At 38.1% G+C, this 25,086-nt stretch overlaps 1 protein-coding gene across 1 annotated transcript in view; it reads left to right on the top strand.

Moving 5' to 3' along the window:
- ATVPS33 (Sec1/munc18-like (SM) proteins superfamily) overlaps nucleotides 1-23,068 on the top strand; it is a 50,161-nt gene extending 27,093 nt beyond the window's left edge. Inside the window, exons 17-22 of the mRNA XM_077355894.1 lie at nucleotides 169-239; nucleotides 3,068-3,148; nucleotides 12,720-12,777; nucleotides 12,879-12,940; nucleotides 19,451-19,544; nucleotides 22,444-23,068. Coding sequence (XP_077212009.1) covers nucleotides 169-239; nucleotides 3,068-3,148; nucleotides 12,720-12,777; nucleotides 12,879-12,940; nucleotides 19,451-19,544; nucleotides 22,444-22,533 — 456 coding nt within the window. The 3' untranslated portion in view covers nucleotides 22,534-23,068. The remainder of the gene's footprint in view (nucleotides 1-168; nucleotides 240-3,067; nucleotides 3,149-12,719; nucleotides 12,778-12,878; nucleotides 12,941-19,450; nucleotides 19,545-22,443) is intronic.
- The last annotated feature ends 2,018 nt before the right edge of the window (nucleotides 23,069-25,086 follow it).

The following is a 25,086-nucleotide window of genomic DNA, read 5'->3' as shown; positions in this document are numbered from 1 at the left end:
ATCTGAAGTATCCTTTCATGTGTCAGTACTTAGTAATGTCTTGGCGTCCCATCTCTTTTTCCACTTTAAATTGTTTGTTCAATTTACTCTCAGATTCTTCTAGCCTCATATTTAGTGGATGTCTAAATCATGATAACTAAATCATTATGCATAACTTTGGCCTTGCAGGAATCCAAAAGCAACTGGCAGACGATCAAGCGTGCCTTGCAACTAGTAGTTGACGATACTGACACTGCCAAGTATTTATTCTTTCCAGAGAATGTGGCTATTGCATCATTTGTTTTGCTTCTTGTGGGTGTGTATCCAGCATGATTATTCTCATATGTTCTCATAGTTTTAAATTTCGTCCGAAATCCGAATTTAGGATTTCGGTTGGGACCGAAACCGGAATTTTGCAAAATCTAAAATTTCAAATTTCCCAAATTTCGGCCAAAACTACTGAAATTTCGAGAAAACTCAATTAAAAAAAATAATAATATTTTTTTGCCAAATTTTGGCCAAAATTACCGAAAATTCGGCCAAAATTTCCGAAATGATTAATCAATTTTTTTACCTTGTTTCAGCCAAAATTCCGGATTCGGCCAAGGTCGAAATTGGGACTGAAACCAAAATTTAAAACCGTGCTTGATCTTAATTTTCATGTGCAAATTCTAAGCTTGATCAAAGTATTTCATCGTCTCTCTGATACTCGCTATTTCCTACGTAACATTATTAGACAAAATCCTACATTTTATTGAGGAAAAGTTATCTGATTGGCTTAATTGGAATGGTATTTTTCATACCAGTTGAAAAATATATAGATTAATATGGTTGTTTATTAAATTTTTTTTTTAGAATTATGCTCCAACGAGGTTAAGAAGTGATGGTTCTTAGGCCTTTCTGTTCAATGTTGCATATTCACTTTTTTTTTGCAGAGTTTGGTTTCATAAAATCTGCAAGTTTATCCTTCAAAATTTTCAGTCTGACTGGATAGAGTGGTCATTGGTAGGGGTGTAAACGAGCCGAGCCGAGCCAAGCTTGACCAGGCTCGGCTCGGCTCGTTAAGCTCAAAGACTCGGCTCGGCCAGGCTCGCGAGCTTTATCGAGCTTGGTTATAAAGTTTCTCCCATGTCGCAAAGTTCGGTAGCAAAAGCAAATGAAAAAACAAGTAATGATTACAAACAGCGCAAAGGTCCGTAGCAAAAGCAAATGAAAAAAAAAGAAGTAATGATTACAAACAAAAAAGTAAAATAGCGAATTTATAAAGTTTGAAATGAGAAATTACCAAGAAAAGGTGATAAGTTATGACAATTAAGAAAAAAATACCAAAAAATGCTCAAAGTTATGACAATTACGGGAAAAAATTAATTTCGGATTTTTCTCAACCGTTTGATATATACGATGTTGACATGACATACGCACCGTCAGTACGTTTTTGAAGATGATGTTTACCTGACCGAGCCTTAACGAGCCGAGCCGAGCCGAGCCTGGCCTAACTCGGGCTCGGCTCGGCTCGTTAAGGATTCGAGCCGAGCTCGAGCGAGCTTCCGAGCCCGAGCCAAAATTGACACCCTTAGTCATTGGCTTAAAAACTTCTATGTTGTTGGGTTCTTTTTCTGATTAACTTTTGGTGTTGCATGTTTCGAACTTGCACTACCATACTATTACAGCTTCAATTTTCACATCTCTGTTACTCTTATCAATGTGTCTCCTCATGTGGCTGGGTAATATGCACCATTTTGGTGGATTTCTGGCTGTAACGCGGTGTTCTACGATCCATATGATGGATTGCAAGGATCATGATCCACCAGCGTCCACTAAGGCCCCGTTTGGATTACAAGAAAAACATTTCTGATGGAATTTTTTTTTCCTGCAAAAGTGTTTTTCTTTCCACGATTTAGAGGAAATTATATGGCTGGTTATCCACTAAGTGTTTGGATTGCAAGAAAAACATTTCTGATCGATTTTTTTTTCCTGCAAAAGTGTTTTTCTTTCCACGATTTAGAGGAAATTATATGATATTGTCATAAATTGAAGGTCCTCCATATAAAAACTCAATGGGGTTGCGTAAAGTTATCTTTTTTCATGTGTGTAAAAAGTATACATTTTTCCTTTCCAAAATTTTCCAGAAAATCCTTGCAATCCAAACAGGGCCTGAGTGAAGTGGCAACTTAAGAGGAATAATGTATGAGTATGACAAGGAAAAAGATGAAAGGAAAGACAAAATATCCTTTTATCTCTCTATGTGCATGGGATACCCAGAAGTACACTTGAAATCAGACTTGATAATTTGAAAAACTTAGGATTTCCCCTGTTGCTTTAACTTTGTATGGGCAAGGAAAATCCAAAAGTACACTTGAAATCAGACCTGATAATCTGAAAACGTAGGATTTCCAATTTACATTTGCATTTTTGTTTCAAACATTCACACGCACTATTTACTGTTTTACTCTTACTGTTCCATATGATTTCTCAACCTTCTTTCCAAATATTCATTCTAAACTGTCATTTCTGTTGTATGAAAATTGAGATTTCTGCAATTCTACTTAAGAAAACACCAGGGCCTATTCATGTTTCGGTTCATGTAGATGCATATCTCACCCACCTTGCTAATATATGATGAAATTCTCATTTGTCAAAATTGTCAATCACATTTTTTCCATCCTTATCGGATGCAAGTAAAGGGAATTGCTGAGAAATGTATTTTATTCTACTCTGCGGTGTATACCTTTATTAAACAATTAAGGGCAGATAAACTTATTTTCCCTTCATTTTGTTATTGGTCTTTTATCATGTAATTCTTTACCTCTCATATAAAATTCTCTTTATTGTCATTGGGATTTATCTGACTGCTGTTAAAACTTTCGCTTGACATCTGATATGTTTTCAGTACAAGTCATGTCCTTATTAGATGTTACTTCATCTCAATTTTCATTACCTTCAATTCTATTTTCTAATTCCCGTCATATCAACTGTATTTTCATCTGCAGATTATGGGCCTGAACTTTTTTATCTTTTCTAGAGAGATTGTATCAACTTTCTTATGAAATTATTGCTCTAACGTTTGAATTGCTTGTTTGTAATACAGTCCCAATGATATTTCATATGTCTTTTCTGGATATGCACCTTTAAGCATTCGGCTTGTTCAATATGCAGTTAGATCTGGATGGTGAGTTTATGTTTTTCCTTATCAAATTCCATACTCATTATAGTAAGATTCGGAGGTCCTTTATTCTCAGTCTTTCTTTTTAGTCTCATTTCTTCTATGTACATGACTAGTCTCATTTCTTCTATTTGCATGAATTTGCATAATAATAAATACTTCTGGTACATTTTCTTCTTGGTATACTTGTATTTTGTCAATTCGTGTTGCTTCTATCTGTTAGAACCCAAGCTTTTTTTAGTGAAAAGTATTTTGATTTTGATCCCTAGAATGAATTATGAATTACTGCTATTCTAGGGTCCTTAAGCTTGTAGAATGCTCAATTCACTCATCAAATGTTTCTTTTATTGTATTTAGTTAGTAAATGTTAGATACTTACCGACTTCTCCAAAAGCTTAAGCTCTTGGAGAAAGGCGTTATTTATCTTTTACACTTTAACACTCCCCCGCACGTGTTGCCCACTTGGCAAACACGTGGCACATGTGGTCCCACTTTGGGCTGACCATCGCATGTGGATTTTTGCTATCCGGGAGGTTTGAACTCAAGACCTTTGGCTCTGATACCATGATAGAAACTTACCGACTTCTCCAAAAGCTTAAGCTGTTGGGGAAAGGCGTTATTTATCTTTTATACTTTAACAGTAAAAAATACCTGTAATGCATTTCATATTTTTTGTATTCAATTTTGGCATGTAGTATTGGAATCTGAATGTCACTTTTATCTCATTGTGTAAATATATTGGGATGGATGGTTGATAAGATTCACTTGAGCACTTCGCCTTTTTGACGTGAGTCTTTACTCCCCACTCCCCCCTCCCCTCTGGAAGGACTATTATAAGTTCAATATATTTATCTTACATCTTTGTTGATTATTTTATTTTGGGAGCAAGCTATCGATTGCAAGTGATCCATAAAGACATGTCGTTAGTCCTTGTGTTTGCATGTCCTTATAAGTGTTTTCAGAAGCATTTGATGCACAGACATCAATGCCGGGCTTAATCAAAACGCCTTGAGGCGTACACAAAAAATGCAATACTCTCTAGAGGTGTACGTCTTAGGCTCTGAGGCATATGCCTCAGTACACCTCACATGCTTGAATGAGATAGAAACGTAAAGGTGGACCCATAACCTTTAGCAGTGGCACCAGTTGTAGCCAGATAGATTTTATACTCACTAGGAGAGAGGACAGAGCTGCGTGTAAAGATTGTAAAGTCATACCCGGGGAGTGTTTAGTCGCACAACATAGGCTGGTGGTGTTGGATATGTGCATCAAACGTTGGAGGAGAAAAGATAGAGATGTTAGACATTCGAGGACTAGGTGGTGGGATCTCGTAAGGGAAAAACTAAAGATGTTTAACGATAGACTGCTTAAAGAAGGACCTTGGAGTCTTGATGAGGGGACTAATATTATGTGGAATGGGATGCCTAGTTATATCATGAAAGTGGCTAGAGAGGTACTTGGAATGGGATGCCGCCGTCTAAAGACACGTGGTGGTGGAATGAGGAGGTCCAAAAGGCGATTCAGTCTAAAAGGGGAGTGTTATAAATGTTTGCATAATTGTAGAAATGAGGAGAACATTGAGAAGTATAAATTGGCTAGAAAAGAAGCTAAGAAGGCAGTAAGGGAAGCTAGAGGCAAGGCATATGAGGATTTGTACCATAGGTTAGGGACGAAAGAAGGTGAAAAAGATGTCTACAAGCTTGCTAAGATGAGAGAAAGGAAGAGCAGGGACTTGAATCATATAAATGCATCAAAGACGAGAATCAAAGATTGCTAGTAAAAGAAAATGAGGTTAAAGAGAGGTGGAGAAGTTACTTCGATAAGTTGTTTAATGGAGAACCTGTATCGAATTTGGGAGAACTTGATAACGCTTTTGATGATACAAACCGGAGGGTTATTCGTAGAATCCGAACATTAGAGGTAAGAGTAGCAATGAAAAATATGAAATTAGGTAAGGCTAGGGGGCCTGACGATATTCCTATTGAGACTTGGAGATGCTTGTGTGACGTAGGTTTGGTTTGGTTAACTAGATTATTTAATAATATTTTGAAGACTAAGAAGATGCCTGATGAGTGGAGGAAGAGTACATTAGTACTTATTTATAAGAATAAAGGGGATATTCAGCGTTGCACCAATTACCGAGGAATTAATCTAATGAGTCACACGATGAAGCTTTGGGAGAGGGTAATTGAGCATAGACTAAGAAAAGAGACTAAGGTGTCAGAGAATCAGTTTGGCTTTATGCCCGGATGATCAATTATGGAAGCTATCGTCTTAATTAGGCGGTTAATGGAGAGATTTAGAGAAAATAAAAAGGACCTTCATATGGTTTTCATTGATTTGGAGAAAGCGTATGATAGGGTTCCCAGGAGTGTTATGTGGTGGGTCCTTGAAAGGAAAAAAAGTGCCTACTAAATATGTTGATTTGATTAAGGATATGTACGATGGAGCAGTAACTAGTGTCAGAACCACGGATGGCACGTCTAGTGAGTTTCCAATTACAATAGGACCGCCCAAGGATCAACTCTTAGCCCTTATCATTTTACTCTAGTTATGGATGGGCTTACGGAGGATATCCAGGATGAGGTGTCGTGGTGTATGTTATTTGTAGATGACATAGTATTAATCGACGAAACCAAAGCGGGAGTAAATGCTAAGTTAGAGTTATGGAGAACTACTTTGGAATCCAAAGGTTTTAGACTGAGTATGACTAAGACAGAGTATATATGTTATTTGTAGATGACATAGTATTAATCGACGAAACCAAAGCGGGAGTAAATGCTAAGCTAGAGTTATGGAGAACTACTTTGGAATCCAAAGGTTTTAGACTGAGTAGGACTAAGACAGAGTATATGGAATGCAACATTAAAATGTAAGGAGGCGGGACGAGGATGTAGTAAATATGACTGGACAGAAGGTTCCTACTAAAAGGGATATCTTTTGCTATCTTGGTTCAATTCTACATAAGGAATGAGAGATTGAAGAGGATATTAACCATAGAATAAGAGCAGGTTGGTTGAAGTGGAAGCTCGCCTCAGGAGTTCTGTGCGACCGCAAAATCCTTACCAAGTTAAAGGGAAAGTTCTATAAGACATCTGTGACTGTGAGGCCACCCATGCTGTACGACTCAGAATGTTGGGCCACCAAGAAGCAGCATGTGTATAAGATGAGCGTAGCGGAGATGCGAATGCTTAGATGGATGTGCGGCCACACAAGGTTAGATAGAATTAAAAATGAAGACATTCGTAAAAAGGTGGGGGTGGCACCAATTGAGGAGAAGATGAGAGAGCACCGCTTAAGATGGTTTGGACATATCCAACGTAGGCCTTTGGATGCTCCAGTGAGAAGAGGCGACTCGTGCCAAGTTGATAGAGTAAAAAGAGGTAGGGGCCGACCGGAAACAACTTAGGTAGAATAGTGAGGAAAGACTTGATAGCTATGTTCATAACAGAGAACATGACCTTGGATAGGATAGAATGGAAGAAAATGAACCACGTAGTTTGGGAAAAAGGCTTTGTTGAGTTGAGTTGATTTTCACTTTTATGTTAAGCCTTGTCTAATTCCTTGGTCTTATGTTTGGTGGAGAGGGTGGATATTCCTATTATGCATCAAAACATTCTTATAGGTGATTTGTAGAAGCTTTGAGCTTTATGGGGATATTTGAAGAATACTGTTTTCTTCAATATTCCCTTAATGTTTAATGGAATCGAAATATGTCCCTTTCCGGGAAGTCTCTCATCAAGTAGCTAGCTTCTAGGAATGGAGTTTGTTTTGAATGGTCATCTATTGGTGGCGTAAAGGTGGAGCCATAAATTAACATAAACTTTTTCTATTTTGATTTTAACTTTTAAGTTTAGCCTGGTCTAATTCATTGGTTTTATGTTTGGGGAGAGGGTGAATATGATACCCAATATTCATCAAAATATTGCTGTAGGTGATTTGTAGAAGATTTAAGCTTTCTGGGGATACTTGGAGATAAACTATTTTCTTCAATATGCCCTTACTATTGAATGGAATTTAAATATGTTAGTTTCGGGAAATTTCTCATCAAGAGCGACCTTTTGGGATGCAATTTGTTTTGAATGAGCATCAATTGGCAAGTAGAAACCCTATTTTCTGCTATTTTTTCCTTTTGCCTTTATCATGTGTCTGGACCTTAACCATCATTTTTCCTATTTTCATTCTGTCATATTGACTGACTGGTTTGGTATTGTAATTTTCAACATGCATGACTTATTGTTCTTTTTCCTTGACTAAAGTAGTTTGATTTCTTTCTTGCATTCTTGCGATCTATTTCCCTTACTGCGTCATAGGAAACAATTGACATTAAATAGTTGATTGGAAGAGTGCTCGGCGGTGTGGCAAAATCTCCTCATTTCTTGTTTGTTAAAACTATAGCAATGGTTATTGGGTGGGTGAGAACCCTTCCCTTGTTCCGCTTTATCTCGGCTTACGATCTTTGGGAGGGTTGGAAGGAGGTGTGCTCTAGTGTGGAGAGGCGGTAATCATTTGTACAAGAGTGGGAGGCTACTTTGGAAGGAATGCTAAAGCTTAACTTTGACGGGTCAAGCATGGGAAATCCCGGGCCGGCCGGTATCAGAGGAGTCTTGAGGGGATCAAGTGGTAACATTATTTGGGCGTTCTCAGGTCCGGCGGGGACGGTAGATGCTAGTGAGAAGGAAGTAAGGGCAGCCCATAAAGCATAAAATCCCTTAGCATAAATTCAATGGACAGGACGATCATAGAAGGCAACTATGAATGTTATCCGGTGGTTGAGAGGATCGATTGTAAATGCTCATCTCTTTGATGAAATTCAAGGCAGGATAGGCGAATTTTCAATCGTTTTTAATCACACAAGGAGGTCTGCTAATTGTGTGGCAAATAACCTGGCTTGTCAAGATGTGGGGAAGCCGGGATTGGAGATGTGTGACTTCCTTCCCCCATTGGAGTTTTGTTCTTTTTTTACTTTTTGCTCTGTATTCTCCTTGTATATCTTGGGGTCGACCATCTTGGTCTTCTCCCTTTTTCTTTTAATGAAATTGCAGCTATTCAAAAAAAAAAGTGCAACTTTTATCTCAATAGTGATCACCTCTTGATTTCTTACTTGCGAGGATGGGTTTTGGTAATCGGTGGAGAGGATGGATTAGGAAATGTATTTCTTCGGCTTGGTTTTCCATTCTTATTAATGGATCTCCAAAAGGTTTTTTCAAGCCTTCTAGGGGTTTGAGGCAAGGGGATCCTCTTTCTCCTTTTCTTTTTGTTATCATTGTGGAGACTCTTAGCAGATTGATGCTTAAAGGGAGTAAAAAGGGGTTGTTTGAAGGTTTCATCATTGGAAAAGATAAGAGTGGAAGTCTTGCTTCTACAATTTGCAGACAACACTTATTTTCAGTGTTCCTGTTATTGACAAGATTTTGAACTTAAAGGCGACTCTGAGATGCTATGAGATGAGATGCTATGAGATGGTCACTGGTCAACGTTCCAACTTTCAAAAATCAAGTATGTTTGCATTAAACTTACCTCCCATTGAAGCTATTGGTTTTGCTAAAATTTTGGGGTGTAAGTTGGAGTCTCTACCCTCTTCTTACTTGGGTCTTCCATTGGGGTTGGGAAGACCGAGTAAATCATTATGGGTCCCCATAGTGGAAAGAATAGAGATAAGATTGGACACTTAGAAAAGGAATCTAGTCTTTAAGGGAGGGAGATTGACTTTGGTCAAGGCGGTTTTGGCTAATATTCCAGTGTATTACCTGTCCTTGTTTAAATGCCTTGTCAGTGTGGTCTTGAGAATTGAACAGATTCAACGCAGATTCCTGTGGGGAGGTTCAGATAATAAGAATGGTATTCCTCTAGTGAAGTGGGAGAGGGTATGTATTCTGATAAAAAATGGTGGTTTGGGTATTCGAAGAATTAAAGAGTTCAATCGTGCTCTTTTGGGCAAGTGGCTATGGCGTTTTGGAGTGGAACAATCCTCTTTGTGGGTTAAAGTGATTGGTAGCAAGTATGGCTTCTTGGCTGGAAAGTGGGAGTCAGATGATATCTATAGCAAGAAAGGACTAACTGTTTGGCGTGACATTCTAAGGTTAAGTCACGCTTTTGGGAAAGGTATCCGGTTCAAAGTTTACTCTGGGGATCGTATTAGATTTTGGGTGGATGCTTGTTGTTCGGATGAGCCTTTGGGGGTGCTCTTCCCTGATTTGTTTGTAGTGGCGTCAAACAAGGAAGCTCTCGTGAGTGAATGCTTTGAGCAGGCTGATCATAAGGTGATTTGGAGGCCAAGCTTCAGGAGGAATTTCTTTGATAGAGAATTGGATTCGATTTCTCAACTGTTAAAATTGATTGAAGGATGCTACATTAAAATAAGTGGGGTTGATAGAAGAATCTGGATTTGGAATCCCTCTGGTTTGTTTTCGGTAAAGTCTTTCTACTTTCATCTGGTGCCCTTCTAGAGGTGTTCCCCTATCAGCTGAGGTTTGGAAATTTCAATGTCCTCCTTTAGTGACTTTTTTTAGTTGGCAGTGTGTTGTGGGCGGATTCAGACTATTGAATTCCTTAGAAAAAGGCTTAGGTGGCTAGTTGATCATTGTTCCCTTTGCTTGGAAGATGGGGAGTCTATTGACCATTTATTTATTCATTGTAAGGTAGTGAGAGAAATCTGGGGGCTCTTAATAAGAGATTTGGGATTTGCTCGGTGTTCCCCAAAACGATTCCTGAGTTGTTGATGAGTAGGGAGTTTGTTCCTTGGAAAAAGAAAGGGAAGGTTCTATGGAAGATTTGTCTTTTGGCCTTGTGGTGGGTTATTTGGAAAGAAAGGAATTTTAGAATCTTTGAGGGTGTGACTATATCTCCTTATTGGCTCTTTATGAAAATAATTCCTTTGGCTATATCATGGGCGAAAAGTCTCCCTATGTTTAGCTTTGTTTCGGCCTTTGACCTTTGAGAGGGTTGGCGTATAGTGTGTTTTGAAGGTGTCAGAAGATCTAAGATTATTCAGAAATGGGAAGCCCCTCCTCCAAGTTTTATTAAAGTCAACTTTGATGGGTCTAGTTTGGGAAATCCAGGTCCAGCCGATGTTGGAGGTCTTTGCAGAGACACTTTAGGTTTATTATTGTGGGCCTTCTCAAGTCCTATTGGTATTAGTGATTCGTCTGAAGCGGAAGTCAAGGCAGCATTCCAAGGAATAAAGCATTTGAATAAAGACATTTATGATAAGGTGATAGTGGAAGGTGATTCATCCAATGTTATTAGTTGGCTTTCGGGGAATGCGGTCCCCCCTTCGAGGTTTCTTAGTTATGTTGAGGAGATGTTAGATTTGATTTCGGGATCGGAGAAGCTGATTCTCTTGCAAAATCAGGAGTTTATAGGTTGGAGTTGGAGTGGTTTGACTACCTCCCTCTGTGAGTTAAATGCATTTTTGTTTCCCTTGTAATCCTTGACGACCATCTCGGTTCTCTTTTATTAATATATATTGCTACCATGGGTGGGATAGGAAAAGAAGAGTAGGCGATGCAGCACCGTGAAGGGAAATAGAAGAAAGGGGAGAGAAATAGACGAAAGGGGATAGAAGAAGAAGAAGAGAATAGAAGGAGAAGAATAGAAGAAGAATAAGAAGAGAAGAAGAGACGAAATTAGGGGAGAAGAGAAGAATATGAGAAGAGGAGGAGAAGAAGAGAGCAGTAGAGGAGAATCAATCTATATTTAATATCAATCAAAGTTAATAATCTCTACTACATAAGGCCTATATATAGGCAATTAGAAGTCCTTAAAATAAGGAAACTGCCTAATTTAAGAATCCCTAAAAAGTAAATATTGAAATAAAATTCCTAGAAACTAAAATAACTTGGAAAATAAATTCCTAAACTAAATAACATGGAAATATAAATCCTAATGGGCAAATATGCCACTTATTGGCCTATTATTTGCATCAGTAGGGTAGGGTTGATGAAAAATAGGATTTTAGTGTTTGAGGCTTAGAAGCAGGAACCTTCATCATGGGTGCCGCTCCCATGACAGAACTCCCAATTCGGCACTCCTTAGGATGGTGGGGTGGCTAGGGTTAGTGGTGAAGAAAACCCAATAAAAAGAGATATGGAGGGGGTGGCTAGGGCTAGGGTTGATGAAAACTCAGAGAGAGAGAGAGAGAGAGAGAGAGAGAGAGAGAGAGAGAGAGAGAGAGAGAGAGAGAGAGAGAGAGAGAGAGAGAGTTGACTGCTTTTAACAGAATATTGGTCTTCTAGCCCCACCAAAACCGTCCCTAAATAAAAGACACCGAAACAGTCCCTTATGTCCATGTTTCTTCCTCCCTTATGTCCATGCTCCTTATGGTTGGGACCATCATCTGCATCTCCTTGTTTAGAAAGCAATTGTGGTTAGGATTTGGTGCCCAGTAAAGCCCCAAAGCCAGGACAAAACTTATTAACCTGAGATTTTTCATTATTCAGAAAATAAACCTTATTATATGCCTGAAGGATTGACTTTTTATTGAAAAGTCATTAGTCAGGTAGAAAATCAATTATATCAACTGCTTTGGTAGTGATTCAATAAGACTGCTTATAGAAATAGGTTGATGATTAATTACCATAATAACCTCACACTTTGTTAATAGCTTAATTTAGTGTAGTTGTTATGAACTTAGAGTAGAAGACATAAGCATAGTTGCCGAATTAGGAAGCGAGTGTAAGAAGTGATGCAGGAAGCGAAAGCGAAAGCGAGAAGCGAGGGGCTTAGAAAAGAGAATGTGGGACCGAAAAGTTCTAATGTAAATAGAAAATTCGTGGGAATCTTCATTGAAAGTCAACATAAAGCATGTAATAAAGCTCATTGGAAGCTTAGAAAAGAGAATGTGGGACTGAAAAGTTCTAATGTAAATAGAAAATTCGTGGGAATCTTCATTGAAAGTCAACATAAAGCATGTAATAAAGCTCATTGGAAGCGACTGGGAAGCAAGTTTTATTCATGTACATCTAATGTGCTTTTTCGGGAAAAAAATCTCCATAATTTATATTTGAAATTTAAGACGATGTTTCAAGTTTTAATGCACCCTTTTTATAAATACACCCCTTCAACAATATTAAAAGGAGAAAATATTCTTTTAGGAAGAAAAATCACCTAAATAAGGGGCATGCTTTTAATTAAGAGGAACTGCGTAGTAAGTTATTGGGAAGTGCTCTTTCCCAAAATTTGGGAAGCTAGAAGAATGTAACTTCCGAAGCGAGTTTCGGGAAAGTGAGCTTCCCATCCAACTTGGAAGTTTCCAGTCATTATGCTTATAACCCATGGTTCTAATAGAATACAAATTATACAACCGTAGATAGACTGTTAAGATCTAATCATACTGAGTTGTCAGGGTAATTTAATGTTAACTTCTATCATGTTTATAATTGCTGCCGTTCTAGCTTAATTCTATTGATACTCATTGTAAAGGTCGCATTGAAGCATATTTCCGTTGTGCATGCTTTGCTGAAAACCTATTTCTCTTTTTGGGTGCATAAATCTTACATGTGCTTTTAATCCATTATATGTAGTAACGTCCATAATGTTTCTGGCATGCAACTTAATCTAACGAAATTGACTTCAGGCGTGCTATTGAAGAAATCATAAAGCTATTGCCTGGGCCACATTCAGAGTTTAAGAGAGTAAGTAATATTTTTGTTTCATATTTTTCACCCTATGAACTATAGGAATATTGTGTAATTATCTTTTACTACCATTATTTTGATATCGTACCTTCATACAGGGTGGATATCCAAGAGTTTCCTCATTAGAAACAATACAGGGCACTGCAGCCAACCTTGACAGGTATGCTTGCATGGCTGATCCTAAAAATTGTCATTACAATTTTGGTAAAGAGTTTTTGTATTAATCTCTGAGAATTGTGTGAGCATTTATAGTATGAGGAGATGTAGCTCGACATTCGTTTATATTATTCAAATATTTAATGGATGTTGCAGATTGTATTAAAATCTAGATCGCTTGTTAGTAGCTTTTGTGTAAGGAAGGTCCACTATCTCCTTACGTGGTTATGGTTACTGTTGAAATATATTTACATGCTTAAAAAACTAGTCATAATGGGGATTTTATTGAATGGACATGTATTGACCATGATACTAGAAATTTCGAAATTGTTGACTTTTATAATCTCGTGTCTCATAACTATCTCTAGCCATCATTTATTATTGGGGAACTGTTGAGAATTTGATAATTATCTCTTGAGGGTTTTATTAGCTTATCTAAGTTTGTTTAGTTAAATATTTTGTAAAGGAAGTAATATATTCGCCCCCATTCTTCTTCCGGCCACCCCTTCCTGTGTATTTGTGACTGCTCTTTTTACGCTAAAAGGGGGATGGTCCAAAGAAGAAAAGGGGGCGAATATATCCTTTATTTTATTTATTATTGAAATCATATTTTGATATTTCTGACAATCATATTTATATTTAAGGTCCATTATGTATTGAATGATAATAGCCAACTCATTTAATACTTAAAGTTTGTAGATCTTAGAAGATGGATCTACCACCAAACATAGTGACATACTCTCTTGACCACTCCCAATCTTGAATCCATTGAAAGCTAACTTGGACTCCAGTCTTCTTCCTCATGACCTTCCTCCCATCTCTGCTCGTCCTCTAAAGTCTAAGATATGATATGGTATACAGGATTGGCGAAGTTTGTGTTTGCCCTAAATTGAATATTGGAAATAGGGTTCACTTCGGTTTTGGAGCGAAATCGAGTGGATCTAAAGGAGAACTTGACAGAATTCAATGTTGTGGGAACAGTGCTGTCAATCTGGATTAGCTTCTATTCTAGAGAATTTGGGTCTTTCCTGCCAAAGGTGGAGGCCCATTGAGGAATCAGTTTTACTTCCAGGTGGGGGACCATATTTATTAATTGGAATTTGGGGATTCAAATTTTTACTTCAATCAGAATTAGGCACAGTCTTGGATGATTCGATAAACTCAAGCATAATCAAAATCCAATTTTCAGCTTCCAGCTGGTTTTTCAAGGATATAAAGGGTTGAGTGACATGGATTTATCCTTGGAAGCAGGAATCGTGCATCATGCGTGCAGCTCCCACTCCCGAACCACGATTCGGTGCTGTTTAGGAAGTAGAGACTAAGGATCCATTCTCTCCACACCACCTGCTCCTATTACTCTATTAGTCATCATCACCTGCTTCCTTACATCAAAATGCTTCAACTCTTCAAAGTACTTCATTAGAGCAAGCACAGAGGTGTCTTCCAAAGGGACAAGGAAAGAGGAACAAAAATGAAGATGATTAGAAATTACTACTTTTTGATGTACTTAAATTTTGAAAGATATGTATAAAAATGGTTAAAAATTACTATTTTTCGATATACTTGAATTTTGAAAGACATATAAAGAAAATATTATGTAAATGCTCCCATGGCACTCCCAGCCTTAGAATCTTCTAGATCCCACACTTCCCCGCACCCGTTTCATGCTTCTAAAGATTCATAATGTGATGCTATTCAAATCCAGCATACCTAATTGACACCATGGGTTTTGAATTCTATCTTACTTCATTCAACTTTAAGTTGAAACTCAGTTTGTACAATTCACTGAATGAGTCCATTGAATCACATCTAATTCGCCATGAACTTAGTCATCTCTTGGCTTCAGTGTTGTGAGTTGAAATCACATCTAGTTTGCCATGAACTTAATCATCACTTGGCTTCAATGTTGTGAGTTGAAATATAAAAGGGTCTGTTTAGCTGCTCGAAGTGGACGATCCAACTCAGACTTGAATAATTTGGCTTTTATCCGGTTGATCAATTTATTGGCTGTTTGCCTTGGCCTGATTATATTTGGGCGCACCTTGGATCTGTGGAGCATGTAATAATCCACACTGCAATAGCTAGATTCAACAACAAATAGTGGACTGTTTTGCTTGAAAATTTCCCAAACCAAAAACAAGAACAAACAAGACTATTAATGGAGCATAAATGGCTCAAATATATTGCAATAGAAATGTAAAGTGACAAAATCTACTCCGAAAATGTCTGGAATGACTCTAATAACAGCACAAGAGACATTCAAGAATGAAAGAAAAAGGGTGTGAACCAGCATTGGGTGTGAATCAGCACTGATTCATGCTGGAAAAAACAAAGGTGTCTTCCAAAGGGACGAGGAAAGAGGAACGAAAATGAAGATGGTTAGAAATTACTACTTTTTGTTGTACTTAAATTTTGAAAGATATATATAAAAATGGTTAAAAATTACTATTTTTCGATATACTTGAATTTTGATAGACATATAAAGAAAATATTATATAAATGCTCCCATGGCACTCCCAACCTTGGACTCTTCTAGATCCCATCCTTCCCCGCACTCGTTTCATGCTTCTAAAGATTCATCTTCTGATGCTATTCAAATCTAGCATACCTAATTGACACCATGGGTTTTGAATTCTATCTTAATTCATTCAATTTTAAGTTGAAACTCAGTTTGTGCATCTGAAATGAAAAACCCGTGGTGAGAGCTCCTTTCCATAAAATTATGTGTGCTGGAACCTCACTCACATCCATACCTCCTCATATAAATGATGTTCCTTTCACCTCCATTTATGTTGATTCTTCAGTAGCTTCCCGTACTGTTGCTCATTTGATCTCTCATTTTGTTTTGTATGATCAGATTTTCCATGTTTATCGTAGTTTTTTGCTTTCATTATCCGATGTTACTTTACCGAGGTTTGTTGCACAGGCAATTGCTCATCTAGGTTGGCGTGTTGTCATGGATATGGAGATGGATGCCCATCATTCTAATCGCGCTTGGGATTTGGTTTCATTGCCCCCTGTTGCTCAAACAGTTGGTTGTCGTTGGGTGTACACGGTCAAATACTTGCCCTATGGGGCAGTTGAACATTTATAGGCATGGTTGGTGGCCAAGGGTTACACTCATACCTTTGGAGTTGACTATACCGAGACATTTTCTTTAGTTGCCATGATTCCTTCTGTGAGGGTTCTGATTTCATTAGCTGTGAATAAGGGGGCTGGCCACTTTATTAGCTTGCTGTAAAAAATGCATTCCTGCATGATGATCTCAACGAGGAAGTTTACATGGAGCAACCTCCGGGGTATGTTGCTCAGGGGAGAATCGGCTATCTGTATGTCATCTGCGTAAAGTCTATATGAGCTAAAACAATCTCCTAGAGCATGGTTTGGGAGATTTAGTGAAGCTGTTCTTAGATTTGGCATGAGGCAATGTGCAATTGTGTTTAGCTCTCGGTATGATGATGGGTGTATTTTCTTGATTGTCTATGTGGATGGCATTGCCATTACTGGAAGTAGATAAGGTATTTAATGACTAAAGATATTCCTTCAGAAAGAATTTTGCACTAAGTATCTTGGATGCCTTAAATATTTTCTTGGAGTTGAGGTAGCTCATTCACAAGGGGTTTGTCCTTGCATTAGAGGAAACACATGATGGACATACTTGAAGAGACATGTTCTTTGGGAGTCAAGCCAGGCCCTGGATCCTAATATGAAGCTTTATCTTGATCAAGGGGATCGGGGCAGATACAGAAGACTGTTAGGGGATCCGGGCAGATACAGAAGACTAGTTAGTAAACGTATCTACTTGACAATAACCCATCCAAATATTGCCGTTGCAGTGGGAGTTGTGAGTCAGTTTATGAGCTCGCCATGTACCTCTCATTGGGCAGCAGTTACCCAAATTGTCACGTACTTGAAGAAGGCTCCTGGCAAAGGCTTGTTCTTTAAGCGACATAACCACTTAAACCTTGAAGGGTTCACTAATGTAGAATGAGCAGGATCTCCTGTAGTTAGACGACCGACTACAGGATATTATACCTTTGTTGGAGGGAACTTGGTGTCATGGCAAAGCAAGAAACAAGATGTAGTGGCTAGATCTAGTGTAGAGGCTGAGTATCAGGCTATGTCACATACCTGTGGGGAGTTGACCTGATTAAGGTCATTTATGCATGTACTCCGGTCTTGAATTCATCCATTCTCCAGCCTTGCTATATTGTGATAATAAAGCTGATGTTCCCATTGCCTCTAACCCGGTTTTTCATGAGAGGAATAAACACAATGAGGTAGATTGCCATTTTATTCGTCAAAAGATAGAGAGTGGGGAAATATGTACAATTTTTACTAGATCGGGTAGTTGATGTGTTTACTAAACCTCTTGGAATGGCGAAGTTGACTGACATTTATAACAAGCTGGGGTTGTATGATATATACACTCCAGCTTGAGGGGGAGTGTTGAAGAAGTGGTGTAATTAGAGTACCTGATTTGGGGCATTCTTGTCTTCTCACATGTAACCCTAGTGATGAGTATGTAATACATATTATGAGAGGGAGAGATGTTGATCCCTCTTTTCTGTCTCTCTCTTCTACCTCTTCTCTCTTTCCACTGCTCTCTCTCTCTCTCTCTCTCTCTCTCTCCAATGGAACCCCGAATACATTGAACAAAGGATGGTCCACCTTTTAGTAGGTTTATCTTATGTAGGATGAAACAAGAATCCCTGGATTATGTTCTGCTTCTTTGCTATTTGCTCGTCGAATTTGGTGGTCCATTAAAAAAAGGCTTCAGAGTGACTTGGGTTTTCCATAGAAGCATCAAGAAAGCGATCATGCATTGGAGTAGCTGACCTTTTGGTAAAGCGGGGCGGACTCTTTGGAGGTCAGTACCTTGTGTTTGATTTAGCACCTTTGGAACGAGAGGTATAACCTTATCTTTGAGGAGAAAAAAGCGAAGGATTGATAGGATTGTAACTAAAATCAAAATTGATATTGTTTCATGGGGTAGAAATGAAATAATATTATTATCCTATAGTATAGGGGATATCCTAATGAACTGGAGGATGGTCATTAATGAGAGAGGTGATGTTCAAAATCTCCCCTCATTGGTGTACCTCCTTTAGCGTGGGTGAAGTTCAATTTGACTCTAGTTCAAAAGGGAACCCCGGTCTAGCAGGTATTGGTGGACTGTTCTGTGATAATAGCAGCCGTACGATTATTTCCTTCTCTGGACCAGCAGGGGTGTGTGACTCGAATGAGGCGAAGCAAGAGCCCTTCTTTAGGGTTTGAATTGGTATGCGAATTCTATGTCGAAGTCTTTAATTATCAAGTGGGATTCCACCACTTTTTCGACTTGGGCAACAAAAAAATCTCCTGTTCTATGGAAATTGGCTTATATCATATTATTTGCCCAAATTCATCCATATGAAGCAGTCGGCAAATGATCAAGTAGATAAGCTAGTAAAAGAGAGAGCAGAGAAGGAAGTGATGGCAATTTCTGGCCCTAACTGATGCTGGGTTTTTAGCGAGTTTGGGTTGGATGTGAGTTAGGCGGAGAGGGTTGTTGGGGGTTGCTGCTGTAATTGATTTCTGGGACGTCTTGTTCCTGTTGGTTGTCTTATGGCTGCTATTTCGTTTATAAAGTTTGTGACTTCTCAAAAAAAGTTGCTGTACTTTCACTGAGGCAGTTTAAAAAATCGTCATCAATTTTACTTGACAAGTTTTCTATGGTTCAAGAAAACATATTAGCTTGAGAGAGAGAGGGGGGGGGGGGGGGGTGGATGTTAGATTGTAAATAATTATATATACGAGGGTAAAAGAAGCAAAGCATGTGTGCTTTTTTGTATTTCCTTTAAACAGGTGCTATGATTTATGTTTTTGAGATAATGAAGAATTTTGTCCACGGACAGACGTAAAGTTTACCCGAAGACCATACACATCCCTAGATATGAGCCTGAATAGAAGACATCGACTATCGCTGTTTCTTTCAAAAAATTTGTTTTTAGCCTCTGTTTAAACATCCCTGGTTAACAGAAATTTTAACCTTGAATGCCAGTTTGTTGTCTTGTTTCTGAAGTATTATATCCGTATAATTTTCTTATTCTTTCCTTTCTCTCTTGTTGGAGCTTGAGGAAGTTGTCTCAGGAACTATGGTAATCAAAATTTAGAGATTCAGATCAGCTTCTTCTGTGTGTTTATCACCACGGACTTACCAGAACTGTTCATCTTCCACAGCTCTTTTTAAAAGTCAAGCAACATTATTTGGTTACAATAGTGTATCTATCAACTTCAAATTTTTCTTGAGGTTATAGCTATTGAGAGGTATCATGTTATACCATGGTCTTCCTTGTTCTTGATTCTAGTGATCTTAATCGACACTCAAATAGCTCTGTCAAAGAAAAGTTATTGATGGGTTCATTTTCTTACTGTTGCCTCTATAAAAATTGAATAAAAATTCAGGATGCATACACTTCTTTTTCTATTTGAATCAGACCATCACACAATTGACTTTTTGAACATTTAACAGGGTACCAGATGGACGGCGTTCTCTTGTATTAGTTGTCTTTATAGGTGGAGTAACATTTGCAGAGATTTCTGCCCTTCGTTTTCTCAGTGCCCAGGTACTTATTATCCCTAGTGCAATTTTTTTCTGGCATTCTGCTTCAATTTTTGGAAGATAAACTGTATAACAATTAAGTTTTCGAGGTGGAAAATAACTGGATATATAGATATTATTTCTGATTTAATAGGAGACTCCAGAGTGAAGTCAGTTGATTAATATTCTAGCCCAATATAAGTATTCTCGTTTTTTATGGATGAGAACCCATTCACAATGAAGTATTTATAATGGATATGCTGGCATCCATAAATTTATGGTTAACTGACATGGGTGCCAAATGCCATTTCGCTTATGAAGGCTTATGTTCTTGTTTCTATCACTCTCATTATATCTGTACTTCTTCATTTCCAGAAAAAAAAATCCATTTTTTTATTCACTGTGAAACTAACTTTTCAAAGCTCCATTCTATAGGTTTTGCATTGATGCCTGCTTTTATATATGGCCCTGTTCTTCTTTCTTATTGCAGCATAAGACCTGATCATTTTATTCCTAGAATATTTTTGTTTTCAAACAACTTCGATCATTTTTTAACTACTCCATTAATTATTTAGCTATGATTTGGCCGACACTTTGAATTTATTGCTGACACACGTGTCGTGTCGTGTCCGACACGACACCCGTGTCCACCCGTGTCAACACTCCTTTAGACACTTTTATGTGTACTGCTAGAAGTGTCAGTAACTTTATGTGTATGTATATGTATGATTGTGCCACTATTTCTAGATTTTTAGGAGTTTCCATGTCAGATACCTCGTATCTGTGACGAAACTCAACAACACAAATCGGTGTCCACAAATCATGATTACATTTACTTTCTATTTTAGCCGTGTCCCCGTTTCTAAATTTTAGGAGTTTGCCGTGTCCGACACTCCGTGTCCGTGTCGACACGCGACACTCGTGTCCGTGTCCACAAATCATAGTTATTTAGACTAGTGGGTTCAAATTTTGAAGTTAGAGACACCTGGCATTTTAGGATGAAGCAGACAATGAATTCAGTTTTGCTTAATCACGAGCACCTAACATGACTCTTTCTTCCGTGATAGTTATCTTGGATTGCCACATTATGGTTGTCATCTCAAAGATCATTGCAGTAGCCAGATCATAATGTTGATAATAAATATCTTCCATAAGAATTTATGCTCTCATTTTCCTAACCCACTTACCCCAACACCTACCAAGCCTTAGGACCAGTGTTTGGAAACTCGGACTAAGACGAGGACTCGACTAAGATAATAAGGAGTCGACTTGAGTAAATTGATGCATCGATTTTTCATTAACTCGGGTGACTCAAAGGAGTTTTTTATTGACTTGATAGGGCGAAACTCAAACTTGGATGAGAACTCGACCAAGGTAAAAAAGAGTCGGCTTGGGCAAGTCGATTGACTCAAGGAGTTTTTAAACAGTGCTTAGGATCTTTTTTTTTTTTCCAAAGATAAAAGATTTATGGACTGTTGAAGGCGAATATATCATAGTGAACAAGGAATCCCACCCAATGTAAACACAAACAGCAAGCATCCAAAGCCCACCAACCCGCACCCCCAAGAAAATACGAAACAATTCTAACTGCCTAACCCCATTACCAAGTTCAGCACAATATCTAGATTCATTACTAGTTGATAAAACCAGATGAAGAAGCAGAAGAACCAGTCCCCAAGATCTGGCCCATGAGATGCGGAAACCGATTACGGGCTAAATCAGAAAAGACAGAAGGAGTTAGCTAGTGGTACATAGCACTCCCCCCTCCATATCAGCCCCTTCTTTGGCAAGTTTGTCGGCTTCCTTGTTAGCCGATTTCTCATATGATTTAGTGTTGGCTTAATGACACCATCTTGATATCTTATTTCTGTTATTACATCAGCAAGCTTCCATGGCCCAGGTGATAAACTAGCAGCCCAAGCAATTGCATTGGAGGAGTCGCCTTCAATAATCAATTGCCCCGATCTTGTTTTTGAATACTGTTTCAATCCCCATAATAAACCATTGGCTTCCGATTCATTTGCATCACATATGCCCACTTCCGTCATAGTTGAAGTTACATTGATCCAGGCGGAGGAGCAAGCCACTTTGGAGAAATTTCTTTGGAGAAATTTGAGACATCCCACCCTTCTCCGTGACAATCGCCCTCCAAACCCTTAGAATATCATTCACGTTGTACGTGGCTTTGAGTTTATTTCCTCTACCATAAATTATATGGTCAATCATGATGTCTAGGAGAATTCTTCCCATTTCTCTCTCAGTCCTTGAATATTTGATTATTCCTTTCTTTCCTAAGATTACACATCACAGCAAACGGGACGGGCTCCCAAAAGATTCAACCCGCCTCACCAAATGGTCACATACTCCAATTAAGAGTGACATGCTTGATGGATTTTTTTATCCTAAGTAGTGCTTAGGATCAAACCCTAAGAAAGGAACCTCTTTGCATCACTTTATAAATCTCCCATCCTATTCTTTGGTGGGTGTTAATTCACGAAAATGGCACATCAACATTTTATCCGTTTCTTTGTCATTCAGTGAATAGAGAAGGATCCAGAATCCTGAACCATTCAAAAAAAAGATCAGGAATTTTGAAACCTTTTGATTCAATAATTAGTGCGCCTAGGCTTGACTTGAATGAGGATACATGAAGGGGATGGGTGTCTTAATCAGTGCATTTTTAACTGTCCCTATTTGATAATTTATACCTGTAGGGGTTGAGCCTCTTGGGAAAGGCTTTGCCTTTCGACCTTGAGGTCGGAGTTTCGATCCCAGCTTACCTAACAAAAAAAATTATTTGTAGCAATGAAGACAGTACCTTGGTGATTTCATTACGAGATCATATATATATATATATATATATATATATATTTTAATTTATATTGTTTTTTTCAACCTCTGAATTGGCAGTCTATGCATTGCAGGAAGGAATGGCATATGACTTGATTGTTGGAACGACAAAAATGGTGAATGGTCACACTTTGCTTGAATCATTCATGGACAATGTCAATTAGAAGAGTATGGAGATAGCATTGCCTCCAACTTCCTCATTGCATAAAGTGGGGTGTACTGGCTTTGCGTGTCTTGGTCTTTGCCTTAGTCTTCAAAACTATCTGGGATTGCGAGTGGTGTGAGGTTTCATCAGGCTCTGCAATGTACAGCGGCTTCTTATATTTTGTATTTAAGAGGTGAACTAATTTCAGCTTTGCGATCAAAAGAAAAAAAAACAGTAGGGATTGTGGAGAGTAGAACAGCCCATGGTCATGTGCCCTGTTTCTAATATTCTTTTCGAGTGCTTGTTGAGTGTTTTTTTTTCCCTCGAGTTGTGGATTTGTACAAATATTTTAGGAATGTTTGGCCGCCATGAAAAAATATTTCAATGAATATTTGTAGGGCCAGTTGTGAGAAATGGCCAGGAGATGGAGAGACTTGAGAGAGGGGTGAGGGGGGCATGAAAAGCTCCTAAAAACCAGGAAACCAGGACAACAAAAAACCAATTCTAAATATGTATTTTCTTTTCATTTTAGTTTTTACGAATTTTTTGTACTATATCCACTCCTGTCCACTTGATTCTACGTTTCCCTCTTCAGCCCCTCGGGTCCATGAATATTCCATGGAATAATTTTTCACGGTTGCCAAACATAGCCTTGGTGTGGTGTTTTTCTTCTCCTGATACTCATTTTATATTTTGAGGAATGCCTTAGTAGGACACTATCTCATTGTAATACAATGTGGCACTCCAACTTTGGCATAGCAGGTCCTACCTTTGATTGATCTGAACCGTTCATTTGATAGTTATTGTTTTTGATCTTTTGTTTCAAAAAATCAGGCTGATATCCAAATCGTGAATTTCTTTCAAAAAAAATGGCTTACCCGATGCGCGTGGTTAGGGTGATTGCGCGCCTTCATAGGGACTAGCCCCGCCCTAAAAAAATGGGGTAGGGATACCCTATGACATAAAAAAAAATAAAAAATTGAGCACAATTTGTTCTACGCCCTTGTTAGTTGAAAGAAACAGAGCCTAGATTAAGTCCTCTAAAAATCAATGGTCCAAAGATATCCTCATGCTCAGAGTTCTATAATTTGGAATCAACCGTCAAGGTTATCCAGGCTATAGGACGTAGTGGTCGTCTGTTGATTAGTGGGTGACTTAATCATAGGGGCGTGTTCATGATGCAGTAGAATTTGATTTTTTTTTTCATGCTATTCAGTTTCTTGTACATGATTGGCTCTGATACCAACCAGAAGGAGCCATCAACTATAAGGGGCTGTTTGGATATGCGGATTTTAGAATCCAGGTTTTAGTGCTTAGTTTGAAAATAATGATTTTAAGAAATTGTAGAAATCTCTCCCTCATCCTAAGATTTTCACATCCTAAGATTTTTAAAACCTGGAAACATGAGACGATTTCCTGTTGTATGTTGTCCAGACAGCGTTTCTTGGATTTTAAGTGAGAAATTCAGGTTCTAGAAATCTCTCCCCTATCCTAAGATTTTTAAAGTATCTCCTGTTCTCTTGCTGTCAAGAAGAAGGACGAGAAATCAAAAAACGATGGCTGGTCTTTCTTCTCCCGTCCCCCATCTACAATTTCGAGGAAATCCAAGATCCTAAAATCCGCATATCCAAATGGCCCTTAGTGTAAGATCAAGACATTGAAATCAAATCCCTTCATGATATTGATTATCTACAATGCCATGATAACAGAAATAGATCTAATCAACCTATTTTTTTAGATCTATTGAGAATTAAACTAATATATCCATGCAAATTAACTAGAATACAATCGGATTAGCAACTCACCTTCATTGGCCATGTCTGATTATTTATCTTGGCATGAATCTTTTAATGCCTCTCTGGATGATCAGATCTCTGATGAGATTGATCTTCTGATGTTCCATTGGAACACTTAAAATGTACTATCTACTTTCACTCCTTAATAATAATCACTTAAGAATGGACAGATCTAGTAGATTTCAAACTTAACCTCCTCTTCACAGTGCTTAGCTATTTGCTTCACTGAGCTATGTCACATCTACGACAAGGCCCACAAGAAAGATAACAAATCAATGGCTGCAAGTTATGCTAGTATTGCTTTTGAATTTAACCATATTTAACAACCCATGATTTCTTAGAACATCATTTTTCAGCTTGTCAGAGGGCATATAGAGAGGTGGGCAATAACAGATTTATAGCTCATGCAAGAAGTCTGGAGAAAAAGGAAAATAAAGTGAAGGGGCTGTTGAAATCTCAAGGAGCAGTAGAGAATAAGTGTCAACCCCTCCTTCACTGGTTATTGTTTCAGCACACAATGGAAAGGTGGCAAAGTTACAAAATTTTGGCAAAATTTACATTAGAACCTATGCTGTCTATGAAACTTGATGATTAGAATATTGATTGAGTACCTATTTGGAATCTACCAAAATTTGTCCTTATTTCCAAGTAGAATATTTTAATTTAATCTTATTTGCATTAGTGAAAGATGGTTTTCATTTGGAATTTAAAATTGAAAATCTGAATGACATTTCTACAAGCATGTTGCATGCATATCTAAGGTGCTTGACAAAATG

This window comes from Tasmannia lanceolata, unplaced genomic scaffold (assembly GCF_043159265.1).
Source record: "Tasmannia lanceolata isolate RefF3 unplaced genomic scaffold, GAP_Taslan_0.1 ptg000015l, whole genome shotgun sequence".
Taxonomy (NCBI): domain Eukaryota; kingdom Viridiplantae; phylum Streptophyta; class Magnoliopsida; order Canellales; family Winteraceae; genus Tasmannia; species Tasmannia lanceolata.
This window is presented reverse-complemented; position numbering and strand designations above follow the sequence as displayed.